At 49.8% G+C, this 17868-nt stretch overlaps 1 protein-coding gene across 1 annotated transcript in view; it reads left to right on the forward strand.

Moving 5' to 3' along the window:
- Window positions 1-12683, forward strand: part of LOC140188230 (uncharacterized) — a 28152-nt gene extending 15469 nt beyond the window's left edge. Inside the window, exons 5-9 of the mRNA XM_072244304.1 lie at window positions 106-3150; window positions 4498-4660; window positions 8228-8387; window positions 9882-10011; window positions 11027-12683. Of these exons, the coding sequence (XP_072100405.1) occupies window positions 106-3150; window positions 4498-4660; window positions 8228-8387; window positions 9882-10011; window positions 11027-11187 (3659 nt within the window). The 3' untranslated portion in view covers window positions 11188-12683. The remainder of the gene's footprint in view (window positions 1-105; window positions 3151-4497; window positions 4661-8227; window positions 8388-9881; window positions 10012-11026) is intronic.
- Window positions 12684-17868: the final 5185 nt, after the last annotated feature.

The following is a 17868-nucleotide window of genomic DNA, read 5'->3' on the forward strand; positions in this document are numbered from 1 at the left end:
TCCACGGCAGTCCAATTCCCCACTGATTGCCTTCACATGTGGGGTGGGTATGGTGCTGAGCATATCTCAGAGAGGTTACTAACTTTGTGTCATTGGTCATTGCAGTGGGTTTTCGAAGAGTGAGCAGTGCTCTTTGTTCCTTCACCAACCTGGCCGAGCTTGGTGTCACTGACTCCGAACTACCTGGAAAACCTGAGGAATTTGACGCAGTCAGCAGAACGTGGAAAACCTTGTCTGAGGGTCAGTGGGAGTTTGTGTCCTCTGCCAGTGCACTAAGGAATGGCTCTGGTGGTCCTTTGGGAGAAGTCACATCGGTTTGGTCTCAGGCCTGCAGACAATCAATATCTACAAAGCCACCCAGTTTGTGTGAACCCAGTGGTATTCCTGAAGACGGAGGTGAAGGGAAAGTTGGTGAAGATGCAGAACATGCCAGCTGTGTGTTACTGAGTACCAGCCTGTCTCGTTTTGGGAAGTTTGAGGAGCAGGCTTTGGAAGGATTGGTTTCTGAGGCTGACTCTCTGAAAGACCATTCACCATCAGACCAAGATTTCAGATTCCAAGATGCTCAGGGCTTTGTTCCTGAAACTGTCAGACTGCTCTCGGACACTTCAGCAGGTGATGACAGCTTTCTGCCTCCATCTGCCCCAGGAACCCCTCTCCCTGGGATCCACAGATCAGCTACCTCCACCTGTCCTCACCCTGTCACAGCAGAACATTCGTGTGCTGCACAAACCTTGGCTGTTTCACTTGAAGAAAAGGAAGTTTTCCAGGGTGGTGGCCTCACCGGTGACACTGAGTGGCTGTCAGAGCTGGACTGTACCTGTCCTCTGATGATGAAATCCCAACCCTACGTATCTCCATCCAATGGATTGAACATGGATTCTGAGCTTCTGGTGAGACTGCCCAGGGGCAAAGGCATTGATGTGACCTCCCCAGACCATATCTATGAATTTACGCATTCGAGTGTGACCTTCTTAACGGATTTGGACAAAACCACTGCAGTTATTGAAGGCAGTTTAGACCACAGCCAGGTCTCAGATCGTGATGGCTCTCTGCACATTGAGTGTGTCCAGTCTGAAGGTGGTGTTTGGACATCTGGAGACAGCCCCTATCGTAGCTGTGTCAGTGATCCTGAAGTCTTGGCCAGTTCAGTGGGAAACTTCAGCCACATGTGTCGACCACAACCGGACAGGGAAGATCTGGTGATCCCAACGGACGAGGGCTGCCTGTCCACACCAGCAGTTTCTTCAGCCGGTTACGGGGGCTCTTCTCCTTCAAGGTGTCGAAGCGGAATTGTCCTACGGCTGTCCGATTCCGTGCCAAGATGCGATGTCTCCCAGCGTTGTCCAGACTCCAGGCAGACACCCCAGTTCAATGGTGTCCAGCTAATTGACGAAAATCCGGCTGCCAGCCCTTTGTCAGGGGGTACTGTACGGTCCATGTATTGTCTGGGTTCCCAAACTCAGTGTACTGCTGGCCAGCAGGACAGCCCACCGGCCAAGCCAGGAGCCAGAGGGAGTGGGTGGGGGGGAGTCACCTGCACCAGTGGCTGTTGGGGCCGGGTGGAGAAAGAAGCAACGGTTCCTGGTGACGGAATTCGATCTCTCCCCCTAATGACCCCAGCCGAGGGCACCGAGGAGCAGAGCGAGCCGGAAAGTCGGCCAGCCAGAGGGTCCATTCCCATTGGAAGTCAGGTGGAAGGCGAGGGTGTCCCGGGTTCCAGCGTGAGTTGTTCACTTTCCGACCAAGGCCCTGGGGGAGTACCCGGCCAGGGGGACGAGAGCAACACACGAGCAAGCTCGGACCAGGAACATCTGCTGCTGGGAGACGGAGCTGTCTTGCAAATGAGATCCATGAACATCAGACCTTCTGAGGGAGGACAGCCATCGTTTGAGCAAAGCCTGTCACCTTTTGTTACCATACGCACCAGGAAACGATTGGCCAACCCGGCACCTCAGATCTGTGACTCTTCGCTCTTCGACCAGAGCATTCCCATGCCGACCAGAACCAGGCGAGTACGAAGGCAGCAGGAGGACTCGGGGACTCGTTCCAGCTGGTTCTGTCCCTCTGGTAGTGTGTCTTGGGATGGCGAGGGTGAGGATGGCTCCCTCTCCCCCACTAACTTTTCAGCTGAAGAAGATGCAGACTTTGACACCGTCCCCTTTGTCCTGTGTGACGGTGACAAGGCGGCCGGTGGCCAGGCATTGGGGTCAGCAGCTGCCCACACAGTCCCCTTTTCCATAGAAGGAGAGGCTGGAGTCCTCCCATTGTCCTGTGATGAACATGGCAACAGGTTGAGTCTGCGGAGGAGAGGTCTGGCCAGCTGTGGGGAGGAGCAACAGACCCCAGCCCTTCCCCCTCGGGAGAGCCCTGCTGAACCAGAGGAGAACCAAGTGGGCCCACTGGCCAGCGGGCAGGTGGGGACAACATTGGGATTGAATGGTGCCGTTGAGGACGAGCGCTGTGACCCAACACTGAAAGCCGTCACCCTGTGCTCTCCCGCGGGTACTGTGAAGGTGGCGGACGGCTCCAGCATGAGTGGACTGGCAGAGTTCCCTGGCATTCCCAGACACCGATCTATGGTGTGTCCATGTCTGGTGCCACTCAGTGGAGGACTGGATGCTCAGGGCTGGTACTGCGGTGTGCCTGAGTGTGCCAGTAGTTCACGGTCAGAGGATCCGAGAGCGATCTCCAACCATTCCACAGGACCGGTGGCAAGCCAGCTGTCTCACACAGAGTGTGAGGGTCCCCTCAGTGACCACCCAGTCCCGCTGTCGCCCGGCGGACGTCCAGTCAGCTGTGGAGCGGGCGAGGCGGTGGAGTATCTATACACTGACGCCAAGGGTAGCCCTGCCCTGATCGAGTGTTTCCTCCCCTCCAGGGATGTCATTTGCCAAAACACAACCACCCTCAGCCCTGAGGACACCATTCTCTACGATTGGAAGGCCTATCGGAGGGCTGAGGAGAAGGAGAACATCCCGCAGAGTGATGAGGGGTTGCCTCCTCACCTGCAGCTCCTGTCCAACAGGCAGATCCTCAGGCAGCTGCGGGAGTATGGGGAGGACCCTGGGCCTGTGACCGACCTGACCAGGGCTGTTTATCTGCTCCGGCTGCACGAGGTACAGAAGCAGCCCCGTTCCCGGACAGCAGGTGAGTGCAGGGGGAGGCCTCGACTGTTATGCACTGGGGTTCATGACACCTGGTCCCACACTCTCTTAGGATGAGGCACAGGCAGTTTCGCAGATTTTGGAAATCCAGAGCAAAGCGCTGGAGGAACTCAACAGGTCAGGCAATATCTGTGTAGAGGAATAAGCAGGCAACATTTCTTGCTGAGTCCATCTTCACGGTTGAGAAGGAAGGAGCAGCAGCACAAGCTGAGACCGAGTGAGGGGAAGGGTGGTTGGTTGGGGTGGGGGTAAAGTAAGAGTCTGGCAGATGACGGGTGGAAGAGGTAAAAAGCTGGAGAGAGAGGAACCTGATAGGAGAGGAGAGTGGACCATGGGAGAAAGGGAAGGAGGAGGGACACCAGGGGGAGGCGGTAGGCAGGTGAGGAGAATAAAAGGAGTAAGAGGAGAACCAGAGTGGGGAATGAAAAAGGGAGAAGAGGAGGCAGCAGAAATTACCAGAAGTTAGAGAAATCACTATTCATGCCGTGGAGATAAGCTCCCAATGGTGTGAGTCTCAATGGCCTCTGACAAGCAAGTTAATGGCTTAGCTACTAAGCCCAATGGATCTGTTTCTACTGTCAGGAGAAGGGGCAAGGCTGGTTACTGACACCTTAAAGCCAGTAGCTTTGGGCAGACGGAACTCATCAGACATAGTTGGCAGCTCATCTAGCAGAAGGAAAACTCTGATCTCAAACCTCCATTGCCTTGCAGCGATACACACTCATGGGGAAGGCTTCGGGAGGAAACCCTGAGGGAAAAATCCGGAGCTGGAGTCCCTGAGGCTGTTCAGTGTTGACTTGCAACTCTGGAGATGCCACTGGTGCCAAACTATTGGTCTCTGCTGATCCTGAATTCATCAGCTGTGTGGAGAGGCAGAACCTGCTGCATAGCTGCCAGCTTACTCTCCATATCGTACTGCTCTGGCTTGCGTCCTGGCCTGCGTGTCACACAGACAGCCGGGACGCAGCATCCCGGCCCGCACATCACGAGAACGCAGCGTCCCGGCCCGCGCATCACGTAGACAGCTGGGACGCAGCGTCCCGGCCCGCGCGTCGCGTAGACAGCTGGGAAGCAGCGTCCCGGCCCGCGCGTCACGGTGACAGCGTCCCGGCCTGCACACCACACAGATAGCTGGGAAGCAGCATCCATGGTCGACCAACGGAGGGCCTGTCCCTGCTGGTTCCTTCGGCCCTTGGTCACTCAGCACAGTTGCCTGGGAGGTTCGCTGCTGGCTGCATTGCCACTGTCTACAGACTCTCTGAGAGTGTGGGAAGCAGATACAGGGTAGGACAGCAGCCCAGCTATGCCTGACCTTGGTTTGTGTTGACAGGCTACAGCCCTGAGCTAGCTCAGAGTTTGGAGAAGTTTGTCTTCCCGGATTGCAGTCAGGATGAAATGGCGTTAGTGCAACAGTTTGACCAGCCGGACCCCAAGCGCCGGTGGAGGGAAGGTGTGGTCAAGTCCAGCTTCAACTACCTACTGCTCGACCCCAGGTAAGGTTGTCCGGAAAACAGTGGTGCCTGTGTTTCCTCCAACCTGACAGCAGTGAGACCTGAATCTTCAAGTTCATTTGTTGTTCAACCATACACACGAATGCAGCCACAAGAAACCATGTCCCCCTGGGGCCTGGCTGCAACACACAGAACCAACAGTCACACATGCAGCACATTGAATGACAGAAAAAAAAGTCAGAATGTAATAACGTAGCCCAACTATCTGAGTGTCTTGGCCAGCAACGTGATGGCGCGTGGATGTTGGCCTGGAGCCACGGTTCTGAAAGAGCAGCCCGCAAAACCTCCTCGCCTTGCGCAGTGCCGCCACCATCGAACACAGTCCATGGAATGAACACAGCACGGCAGCACTGACATGAGGGGTATCTATGTCCACGAGGATCTAGGAGGGGTATCTGTGTGCACAGGGGGCTAGGAGGGGTATCTGTGTGCACAGGGGGCTAGGAGGGGTGTCTGTGCACGGGGCTGGGAGGGGTATCTGTGTGCACAGGGGGCTAGGAGGGGTATCTGCACAGGGGGCTGGAAGGGGTATCTGTGTCTACTGGGGCGAGTATGGGGTATCAGTATCTACAGGGGGCTAGGAGGGGTATCCGTGCCACGGGGGTCTACGAGGGCTATCTGTACATGGGTAGCTGACGTTGGACTAAGATTGTGTAAATGGGGGCTAGGATGGGGTATCTGTGTACACGGGGGTAGTGAGGGGTATCAGTATCAACAGGGGGCTAGGAGGGCTATCCGTCCACAGGGGACTAGGAGGGTATCCATGAACATGAGTAGCTGACGTTGGACTAAGATCTCTGTGGAATCAGGGGCTAGGATGAGGTATCGGTGTGTACAAGGTGGCAAGGAGGGGTACCTGTGTGTACAGGGGATGTAGGATATCTAGGCCCACAGGCGGCTTAGAAGGATATCTGTACACAGGAGCTAGGAGTGGTGTCTGTGTCCACAGAAGGCTACAAGGGGTATCTGTGTCCAGAGAGGGCTAGGAGGGGTATCTGTGTACATGAGGACTAGGCGGGGTATGCCTATGAGATCACTTTTTAGAGCTGTTTGTCGTTGAGCCTACTAGTGGATTAGCTATCCTGGATTGGGTGTTATTTAATAACCGGAGGCAATTAGGGAGCTTAAGGTAAAAGGTCCCTTAGGAGTCAGTGATTACAGTATGATTGAGTTCAACTTGAAATTTGATAGAGAAAGTAAAAGTCTGAAGTAGCAGTATTTCAGTGGAGTAAAGGAAATTATAGTGATATGAGAGAGGAGTTGGCCAAAGTAAATTGGAAGGAGCTGCTGGCAGGGATGACAGCAGAGCAGCAATGGTGTGAGTTTCTCGGAGAAAAATGAGGAAGGTGCAGGATAGATGCATTCCAAAAACAGACATACTCAAATGGCGAAATAGTACAACCATGGCTGACAAGGGAAGTCAAAGCTAATGTACAAGCAAAAGAGAGGCATACAACAAAGTAAAAATTGGTGGGAAGACAGAGGATTGGGAAGCTTTTAAAAACCTACAGACAGCAACATTAGGAGGGGAAAGATGAAATATGAAAGCAAGCTAGCAAACAATATCAAAGTGAATAGTAAAAGCTTTTATAAGTATATTAAAAAAAAAAGATGAGAGTGGATTTTGGACCACTAGAAAATGAGGCCAGAGAAATAATAATGGGGCCAAGGACATGGCAGATAAACTAAATGAGTATTTTGCATCAGTCTTCACTCTGGAAGACACTAGCAATGTGCCTGATGTTAAAAGGTGTGAGGTAAGAGAAGTGGGTGCAATTACTGTTACAAGGGACAAGGTGCTCAAAAAAACTGAAAGACCTGAGGGTCCATAAGTCACCTGGACCGGATGAACTGCACCCTAGGGTTCTGAAAGAGGTAGCATTAGAGATTGTGGGGGCATTAGTAATGATCTTTCAAAAATTATTGGACTCTGGCATGGTGCCAGAGGACTGGAAAATTGCAAATGTCACTCCACTCTGTAAGAAAGGAGGAAGGCAGGAGGAAGGAAATTATAGATCAGTTAGCCTGACCTCAGTGATTGGGAAGATGTTGGAATCAGTTGTTAAGGATGAGGTTATGGAGTACTTGGTGACACAGGACAAGATAGGACAAAGCATGGTTTCCTTAAGGAAAATTCTTGCTTGAACAACCTGTTTGAATTCTTTGAGAAGATTACAAGTAGGATAGATAAAGTGGACACAGTGGATTTGTATATTTGGACTTTCGGAAGGCCTCTGACAAGGTGCCACACATGAGGCTGCTTACCAAGTTAAGAGCCCATGGCATCACAGGAAAGTTACTGGCATGGTTAGGGCACTGGCTGATTGGTAGGAGGCAGCGAGTGGGAATAAAAGGATCCTATTCTGGTTGGCTGCCAGTGAGTAGTGGTGCTTTTTATACTGTATATAAATGATTTAAATGATGGAATAGATGGCTTTGTTGCCAAGTTTACAGGCTGCAAAAGGAATTAGACAGATTAGGAGAATGGGCAAGAGAGTGGCAAATGAAATACAATGTTAGAAAATGCATTGTCGTGCACTTTGGTAGTAGAAATAAATGTACAGGCTATTTTCTAACTGGAGAGGAAATCCGAAAAATATGAGACTTGAGGACTTGGGAGTCCTTGTGCTGAACACCCTAAAGGTTAACTTGCAGGTAGAGTCAGTGGTGAGGAAGGCAAATACAATGTTAGTATTCATTTCAAGAGGTCTAGAATACAAGAGCAGGGATGTGATGCTGAGGCTTTATAAGGTACTGGTGAGGCCTCACCTTGAGTATTGTGAACAGTTTTGGGCTCCTCATCTGGGAAAAGATGTGCTGGCATTGGAGAGGGTCCAGAGGAGGTTCACAAGGATGATTCCAGGAAAGAAAGGGTTATAGGAGGAACGTTTGATGGCTCTGGATCTGTACTCACTGGAATTTAGAAGGATGAGGGGGATCTCATTGATGAAAGGCCAAGACAAAGTAGATGTGGAAAGGATGTTTCCCATGGTGAGGGTGCCGAGGACATGAGGACACAGCCTCAGATTAGAGGGGCTTCCATTCAAAACAGAGATGCAGAGAAATTTGTGGAATTTATTTCCACAGGCAGCTGTGGACGCCAGATTATTGGGCGTATTTAAGGCAGAGCTTGATGGGCTCTTGACCCCGTGTATGCAGATAGGCCTCCTCGCCCCCCATGGCATCAGAGGCTACGGGGTGAAGGCTTGGGAGTGGGGCTGAGGAGGGGGGAGAAAGGATCAGCCATGATTGAATGGCAGAGCAGGCTCGATGGGCCAGCTGGCCTAATTCTGCTCCTATGCCTTATATCTGTGTACATGGGGGTGTAAGTGTGGGAGGGGTATCTGTGTCTATGGGGGGGCCAGGAGGGATATCTGTGTCCACAGGTGGCTAGGAGGGATATTTGTGTACATTCGTAGCTGACATTGGACTAAGGTCTCAATGTACCCAGGGGACTAGGAGGCTGTGATCTCTCCCACGTTCAGTCACACGTGCTGTTGAAAGCTTTGACCGACTGTAATGTCTTGTCTTCCTGTTTACCTCTCCGAGGGTGACGAAGAATCTGCCAACTCGCTGTCATGTCCTGTGCCCAGCAGAGTGTTTCCGAACGTTCATCAGCTCCATCTTCTACGTGGGCAAAGGCAAGCGTTCTCGGTCGTACTCGCACCTCTACGAGGCACTGAAGCATTTCAAAGGTGGAAACCGGCAGGTAACAGGTTTTATTTTGAAATAGCTTTCCCCGACAGTATGGAATCTTTCACTTGCGGGAGTGGAGGTTTTGATCTGCAGGGATCGACCTTTCTGTTGTCTGCTGCTGCTGTGTGGATCCTGATGTTACCTGGCTCACTCCAGAGTCTCAAAGTGGCTGACAGGATGAGATTCCAATGATTTGGAGTCTCCAGCAGCTGACAGGACGAGATTCCAATGATCTGGAGTCTCCAGCAGCTGACAGGATGAGATTCCAATAACCCGGAGTCTCCAGCAGCTGACAGGACGAGATTCCAATGATCCGGAGTCTCCAGTAGCTGACAGGATGAGATTCCAATAACCCGGAGTCTCCAGCAGCTGACAGGACGAGATTCCAATGTCCTGGAGTCTCCAGCAGCTGACAGGACGAGATTCCAATGATTCGGAGTCTCCAGCAGCTGACAGGACGAGATTCCAATGACCGAAGAGGATGCAATTGGATTTCTGGCACACCGCTCACAGTCTCAGGACTGAACACTGCTGTAGTGTAAAGAGTGTGGGACTTAATATGTGCACAACAGGGTCCCAGTCCTGAGCCTATTTTGTGACAGGTGAATAGGGAGTAGAGTCCTGGGACATGAGTGCTCCAACACGGAACCCTCACCCTTCCTCTTCACATTGTCCAGATGCTCTGGCCAAGCCTAGCAGCCCGACTGACCATCCATCCACACCTTCCAATGCTCGGAAGCTTGGAGACCCTCTCTGCCCTCGGTGGTCCGGCTAGGAGCACCCAGTAGAAACCATAAGACATAGGAGTGGAATTGGGCCATTCAGCCCATCAGGTCTGTTCAGCCTTTCCATCATAGTTGATTTACTATCCCTCTCAACCTTATTCTCCTGCCTTCTCCCTGTAATCTCTGACACCCTGACTAATCAAGAATCTGCACAACTGCAACCTACACCTGCTGAATGCTGAACACCTTTTCTCAGCACCTTGTCTACCTGTGATAGAGTTTTTAGTGAACTATGCACTTGTACTGCAATGTCCTCAGTTCCATTACACACCTTAGTGACTGGTAACCATTCATAACCAGGGCACTATTCATAATACAATTCACCAGAAAAAAAAAAGGTCAGTTTTAGCACAAAGTGGTCATAGTGTTGCTGAACTATAGTGATTTGATTTGTGCGGTTGGTTTAAGAACCAAGTTGTTGAAGGGAAGGGAAGTGGCTGTTCTAGCGCCAGCACCAGTACTGTTTACCTGTGCAGTGTACTTCAGGCACTTGGCATTATATTTTATCAACTGATTTTGGTTTCTGTGCTGTGTGTGATGTATCTATTGAGGGTAAGCTAGTGCTGATGTTTTACCAATAACACATGAAATGAAAGTTATCCTTTGTCATGGGGTCGGGACTGATGTCCTAGTTAGTAGTCAGGTCTGCACCCCTCATCAATCACTCAGATGACAAACTATTCCGGCCCTGACACATCCGCCTTTCCCCTGATCTCCCACAGGTGAATGCCAAACTGAAGCACATCATGGACATCTGGGAGAGTGGACATGGGGTGATCTCCTTGCACTGTTTCCAGAACGTTATCCCAGTGGAGGCCTACACACGGGAAGCCTGTATGGTCGATGCTCTGAGTGAGTTTGATGTAATGTTGCTCTGTTTCAGGACGCGTCATTTCCCCCGTTTCAAGGTGCATCATTTCTCCCCCGTTTCAAGGTGCATCATTCCCCTGAGTAGCCAATGATTCCAAAATTGTCTGCTCCATAGCCCTGGCACATCATCATCACATTCAAACCCTGAAAACTACTGCCCGTGTCCAGACCTAGTCCAACTCACAGATCAGCAAGTTCCTTTGACCCCCTCCGGCCCCTACACCCCTCCCTGTCTCTGTAACCCCCTCCAGCCCCTACACCCCTCCCTGTCTCTGTAACCCCCTCCAGCCCCTACACCCCTCCCTGTCTCTGTAACCCCCTCTGGCCCCTACACCCCTCCCTGTCTCTGTAACCCCCTCCGTCCCCTACCCCCCTCCCTGTCTCTGTAACCCCCTCCGGCCCCTACACCCCTCCCTGTCTCTGTAACCCCCTCCGGCCCCTACACCCCTCCCCATCTCTGTAAACCCTTCGCTCCCCTACACCCCTCCCTGTCTCTGTATCCTCCTTTCCTCCCCGTGTCTGTGACCCCTCCCTTCTCTTTACCTTCCTCCCCGTCTCTGTGACCCTCCCACCTCTTCACCTTCCTCCCGGTCTCTGTGACCCCTCCCTCCTTTTCACCACTCCACATCTCTGTAATCCTCTCCCTCGACTACACTGCTCTCTACCTCTGGGACCCCACCCCTACCCTACACCCTCCACGACTCTGTGACCCCTCCATTCCCTACATTCCTCCCCATTGACCTCCCTCATCGTGGCTCGGGATGAAGGTCTGGGTTTCCTCCTTGCTGCTCACATTTTCACTCAGCCCTCCACCAGATTGCTGAGCCGAACCAGTCCCACCTCACCACGAAACCTCAGCTGTCACTCCCACCTCACCGCGAATCCTGCCATTCAGCACCTCTGCTTTGTGCTATATCTGCTCCCACACCCACCATCTCTACCCCTGCAGGGTTGTGGGGTGTGCAGGACTGTGAGTAAGTAGTTTCTCTCACTCCAGGCCTGTGGACACTGACCAACAGGAAACGTGGGGACTACTACGGACTGGTGGCTACCTGGCCCCTACGGCGGAGGCGACAACTGGGCGTCCACATGCTGAAGCGAGCGATGGAGATTCTCCTGGCTGAAGGCGAGAGGCAACTCCGCCCTGCTGATGTGTAGACAGCTGCTGCCACCGGAAGAGTGAGGGGCTCGCAGACCGGAGCTGCTGTCCGTGAAAGGGGAGACTGGCACTCTCTGACCCACCATCCCTTGCCACCCCCAGGGTTCTGCAATGTCTGGATCCCTCGGTGAATAGAGGAAGGATCAGCCCCCTCCTTCACTCGATGAAGTGGGAGGTGGGAAGCCCCTCCCTCACTAGAAGGGAGGGGCACCCTGTCTCTGACTGTGGGGAGGAGGAAGTTCACCCCCTCTTTCAGTGAGTGGAGTAGGAGGGGGGAGCCCTACCGTCAGTGTGGGAGGAGAGCAGTTCAGCTTTCTGCAGCTCCTGGGAATGGAAGGTGGGAACTTCACACGGACATTGATTTTATTCTGTTTTTGTTGACGGGATCACTTCTGCCTCTTATTGCCCAGAAGTTAGGAGCTGCTTACGAGCCGGTCTTCAGATGGGTGTCATGGCTCCGCCCCGCAGAACATCTGTGAGCGAGGCTGGTGTCTGGTCTGTCTGGCAGTGTCTGCCCCTCGGTGAGGAGACGTTTCCAGAGTGCCCTGGGTTTGGGTCCTACAGCTACTGACCTGGGACTGGAGGAGGACTGATCTGGTCCTGACAGATTTTTTGTGCAGGAGGAGCCATGGCCCTGCTGTTGACTGCCTGGGATTCATGATCTGAGACCAGTGTGTGCTCAGAGTTTCCCCACATCCCTTCAGTATGCTGCTTACACATGCCTTCTGCCAGTGAATTCACCAGGACTGACCTAAGACAACACACGTGTTTACCAACAGAATGCAGACACAGTGCCAACCCTTGTCCCCAAGGTAACACGACAGGTTACAGTACCAGCTCTGTGTCCGATTACAGGCGAAATGACTGGTTACAGTACCAGCTCTGTGTCCGATTACAGGTGAAATGACAGGTTACGGTACCGACCCTGTGTTTCTGAGGACAGGCGAAATGACTGGTTACAGTACCAGCCCTGTGTCCAGGGACAGGCGAAACTCGTTCAGACCTGTGTTTATGTGACTCCAGACCAACTCCCAGCAACAGAGTTGGGATCAAATAAACGGACACTTTCTAAATCTGGGGAGTGAAGGAGATCTGCAGCTTGTGTTACTGCTCACTGCGTGCCTGCTTCGGGTTTCTCATCCGTCAGTCATTGACCAGTGGCAATCTTGCCAAGGTGAGCCTGATGTCCACAAAAGAACTTTACAAAGGACTTGCTGAATCGCATTCTAAAGCGGGAACTTTCTGTGCTGTACTCTTCCTTCTCCCCACCGGATGATCGATGGTGTCAGGCTGACTGCTCCCTCTCTGCCTCTCGACGTTGCTGATGCAGGGCTGTGGCTCAGTGAGTCAGGAAATCTGTCGTGGTGTGTTCCTGCCTCCGGCTACTGAAAGAGAACTCTAACTGGTCACCAGCAATGGGAACCAGTCATTGTCACTATGCCTGCCGTGCTGGGTTTCTGAAAAGCATTTTTAATCTGTAAAATTTTTTTTTATAAAAAACATGGATTGTATTTCTGAGAAAGTAACTGAATCATCTGACACATATGAGAGATTCTGCAGATGCTGGAAATCTGGAGCAACACACACAAAATGCTGGAGGAACTCAGCAAGTCAGGCAGCATCTGTGGTCCTGATGGAGGATCTCGTCCTGAAACATGGACTGTTTATTCCTCTCCATTGATGGTGCCTGACCTGTTGAGTTCCTCTGGTGTTCTGGACCATAAGACATAGGAGCAGAATTAGGCCATTCAGCTGAATAAGTCTGCTCCACCATTCCATCATTGATTGTTCCCCTCAACTCCCTTGTTCTGCCTTCTCCCTGGAACCTTTGACGCCCTGATTAACTAAGAACCTATCCACCTCCACCATAAATATACCCAATGACTTTACCTCCATAGCTATCCATGGCAAAGGATTCACCATCCTCTGGAGGAAAGAAATTCCCCTCCTTGCTTCTATTCAAAATGGATGTCCCTCTATTCCGAGGCTGTGCACTCCAGTCCTAGACTCCCCCATTATAGGAAACATCCTCTCCACATCCACGCAATACTTGCTGGGTTTCAAACATGTGTAACAAGCGACCATGTTAGCACACTCTTCCCCCATGGCCATGACTCCTCTCCAACGATGAGCATCTCTGGTCACCCCCACTCCAAAGGTGAAATGCCTTGGTGTTGGACATCGGAGTTGTTGACAGGCAGAGGGAGAGAACAGGCTGCAGGGGGATGAGACTGGGCTATTGTGGGAAATCTCCAGCCTCCTGGAAAACCACATTTCCACCCAGCTGCAGCTCCTCAGAGAATGTGTTCAGGAACTGGAGCTGCACCATGATGACCTTCGTCATACAGGGACCTGAGGAGCACAAAGAGGAAGTCACTATGAAGTTGAAGGAGGCAGGTAAATGGATGACTGTTAGGAGAAGGAAGGGAAATGGACGGCTGGTGCAGAGTATCCCTGTGACCGTTCCCCTCAATGATAAGTATACCACTTTGAATACTGTTGAGGGGTCGACTTGCCGTGGGGAGCCACAGCGACCCAGGTCTCTGGCACTAAGTCTGATACAACGGATCAGAAAAGAAGGGAGGAGAAGAGGACTGCAACAGTGATAGGTGATTCCATAGTTAGAGGAGTAGACACAAGATTCTGTGGATGTAATGGAGACGCCCAAACAGTATGTTGCCTCCCTGGTTCCACGGTCAGGGATGTCTCAGATCAGGTCCATGATATTCTAAAAGAGGAGAGTGAGCAGTCAGCAGTCTTGGGATATATTGGCACCTATTACATGGGTAGGAAAAGTGAGGAGGTCCTGAAAAGAGAATTTAGGGAAAAGCAGGACCTCGAGGTTAGTAATCTCTGGATTGCTGCATGTGCCACTCAACAGTGAGGGTAAGAACAGGATGATTTGGCAGATGAATATGTAGCTGAGAAATTGCTGCAGGGGGCAGTGTTTCAGATTAATGGATGATTGGGATCTCTTCTGGGCAAGGTGTGACCTGTACAAAATGGACAGGTTATACCTGAACCCAAGGGGGACCAATATCCTTCAGGCAAGTTTGCTAGAGCTGTTGAGGAGATTTAAACTAATTTTTAACCAGGAGATGGGGCTGAGGATTGGGCTTTTGGTTTACAAGCAGAAGCAATGTGTAGTGAAACTATTAGGAAGGATAGGAAAATGGGTAAAATTACACAGTGCAAAAAGGAGACAAAATGGAAAAGGGTGAAGGATACAGGACTGAAGGTGTATATTTGAATGCATGCATTATATGAAATAAGGTGATCTTGTAGCCCACATTTAGAGATTAGCAAGTATGACAATGTGGGCATCACTCAGTCTTCGTGGAAAGAAGATTGTAGTTCAGTGTTTAACATCCAATGCTACACATTGTATCAAAAGGACAGGCAGGAAGGCAGAAGGGTTGCATGGCTCTGTTGGTGAAAAAAAATGAAATTAAATCCTTAGAAAGAGGTGACATGGGATCAGAAGATGGAGAATCTTTGTGGGTAGAGTTAGACTACAAGGATAAAAAGACCCTGTTGGGAGTTCACTATACGGCCCCAGGATGTGGGCTACAAATTACAACAGGAGTTAGAAAAGGCAGGCCAAAAGGGTAATGTTACAAGAGTCATGGAGAGTTTCAATATACAGGTAGATTGGGAAAATCAGGTTGGTGCTGATCTTCTATCCCAAGAGAATTTGTAGAATGCTTACAAGATGGCTTTTTTGAGCAGCTTGTGGTTGATCCTGCTGGGGGATCAGCTGCTCTAGATTAGGTGTTGTATAATGAACCAGATTTGATTAGGGAGCTTAAGGTAAAGGAACTCTTAGGAGTCAATAATCACAACATGATAGAATTCACCCTGGAATTAGGGAGAAGCTAAAGTCGGATATATCAGTATTACAGTGGTGTAAAGGGAATTACAGAGGCATGAGAGAGGATCTGGTCAAAGTTGATTAGAAGGGGACACTAGCAGGGATGACGGCAAACAGCAATGGCTGGAGTTTGCAGGAGTAATTTGTAAGTTGCAGGATAGATATATTTCAAAGAAGAAGTATTCTAATGGCAGAATGACACAACACTGGCTAACAAGGGAAATTGAAAGCAAAAGAAGGACATATAATAGAGCAAAAACTTGTGGGAAGTTAGAGGATTGGGAAAATTTTTAAAAACCAAGAGAAGGCTACTAAAAAGAGCCATGGGGAGATGAAATATGAAGGTAAGCTAGCCAATAATATAAAAAAATGATACCTTTTTTTCCCAAATATATAAAGAGTGGGAAGAGTAGATATCAGACCACTGTGAAATGCTGGAGGGGTAGTAATGGGAGATAAGGAAATTGTGGATGAACTAAGTATGTTTTTTTAAAAAAAAGGGATTTAGTGCTTCCCTGGCGTATATGATGAATTAACTCTTCTCGGACTTCCTGTCAGGTACGGATAATCGAAACTAACTGACGTTTCGATATTGAAATGTCAGTTATAGTTTAAACTTGTACCCAGCTGGAATCCTGAGAAGAGTTTAACTAAATACTGTACTGTATGAACTTTGCGTCTGCCTTCACTATGGAAAACACTAGGAGTATGCTCCAAGTTCAAGAGTGTCAGGGGCAGAAGTGAGTGCAATTGCTATTACTACAGAGAAGGTGTTTAGGAAACTGAAAGGTCTGAAGGTAGATAAGTCAACTGAACCAGATGGTCTACATCCCAGTGTTCTGAAAGAGCTGGCTGGGGAGATTGTAGAGGCACCGGTAATGAACTTCCAAGAATCACTAGATTCTGGCAACATTGCAAATGTTACTCCACTCTTCAAGAAATGAGGGAGGCGGAAGAAAGGAAATTATAGGCCAGTTAGCCTGACCTCAGTGGCTGTGGAGATGTTTGAGACGATTGGTAAGGATGAGGACAAGGAAATGGTGACTGAACTGATTAAGTATTTTGCATCAGTCTTCACAGTGAAAGACACTGGCAGTATGCCAAATGTTCATTAAAGGAAAATCTTGCTGAACACATCGGTTGGAATTCTTTGTGAAGAAATAACAAGCAGGATAGACAAAGGAGAATTGGTGAATGTTGTGTACTTGGATCTTCAGAAGACCTTTGACAAGGTGTTGCATATGAGGCTGCTTAACAAGAGTCCATGGTACAACAGGAAAGTTACAAACATGGAATACCTGTAATACCATGGTCTGTTGGTTACACACACAAAATGCTGGAGGGACTCAGCAGGCCAGGCAGTATCAATGGCAAAGAGTAAACAGTCGACGTTTCGGGCCGAGACCCTTCATCAGGACTGAGAAGGGTCTCAGCCTGAAATATGCTGCCTGGCCTACTGAGTTCCTCCAGCATTTTGTGTGTGTGTCTGTTGCTTGGATTTCCAGCAACTGCAGATTTTCTCACGTTTGTGATACCAGGGGTTCTTAACTTATTAAGCAGCCTCATGGGTGGAACCTTATCAAAGGCTTCTGAAAATTCAAGTGTACAACATCTACCGATTCTCCACAAATATTGGTGTTGGGACAGCATTTTTCATGTCACACATCAATGATTTGGGTGATGAAATTGACAGTTTTGTGGCCAAGTTTGCAAACAATACAAAGATAGGTGAGTTTTGAGGAAGTCAGGAGACTGCAGAAGGACTCAGGCAGATTAGGGTGAACAGCCAGAGAAATTGTGATACATTTTGGTACCAGTGACAGGTACAAAAAGGGAAGCGGTCCTGAAAAAAGATTACAGGGAGTTACAAAGGAAGCTGAGAAGCAGGACCTTAAGGGTAGTAATCTTGGGATTACTTCCTGTGCCATGCGATCATGAGTATGGGAATAGAATAGGGTGGCTGAAGAATTGGAGCAGGGAACAGGGAGTCAGATTTCTGGATAATGGGGACCTCTTTGGGGCAGGTGTGTGACCTGCTCAAAAGGGGCGGGTTGCACTTGAATCTGAGGGGACCAATATTCTTGTGGGTAGATTTACTAAAGCTGTTGGGAGTTGTTTAAAATAACAGGAGGCAATAATCATAATATGATTGAATTCATACTACAGTTTGAGAGGGAGAAGCATAACTCACATGAATCAGTATCGCAATGGAATAAAGGGAATTACAGACACATGAGAGAGGAGCTTGCCCAGATGGATTGGAGGAGGATACTAGTGGGGATGATAGCAGAGCAGAGTTGGCTGAAGTTTCTGGGAATAGTTCACAAGGTGCAGGGTAGATATGTCCCACAGAAGAAGTTGTTCTCAAATGGCTGGGGTAGGCAACTGTGGCTGACAAAGGAAGTCAAGGACTGCATAAAAGCCAAGGAAAGGGCATATAAGGTAGCAAAAGTGAGTGGGAAGCTTTTAAAATCCAACAAAAGGCAACTAAGAAAGCTATAAGAAGGGAAAAGATTAAATAACAGTGCAAACTAGCAAATAATATAAAGCAGGATACTAGAAGTTTGTTCAGTTATATAGAGTAAAAGGGAGGTGAGTTGATATTGGGCCACTGGAAAATGCTGCTGGTGAGGTAGCAATAGGGGACAAAGAAATGGCAGATGAACTTAATGGGTACTTTGCATCAGTCTTCACTGTGGAAGATACCAGCAGTGTGCCAGAGGTCTGTGAGTGTCAGGGAGCAGGAGTAAGTGCCATTGACATTACAAAGGGAAAAGTGTTAGGCAAACTCAAAGGTCACCTGGACCAG

Source organism: Mobula birostris, chromosome 26 (genome assembly GCF_030028105.1).
Source record: "Mobula birostris isolate sMobBir1 chromosome 26, sMobBir1.hap1, whole genome shotgun sequence".
Taxonomy (NCBI): domain Eukaryota; kingdom Metazoa; phylum Chordata; class Chondrichthyes; order Myliobatiformes; family Myliobatidae; genus Mobula; species Mobula birostris.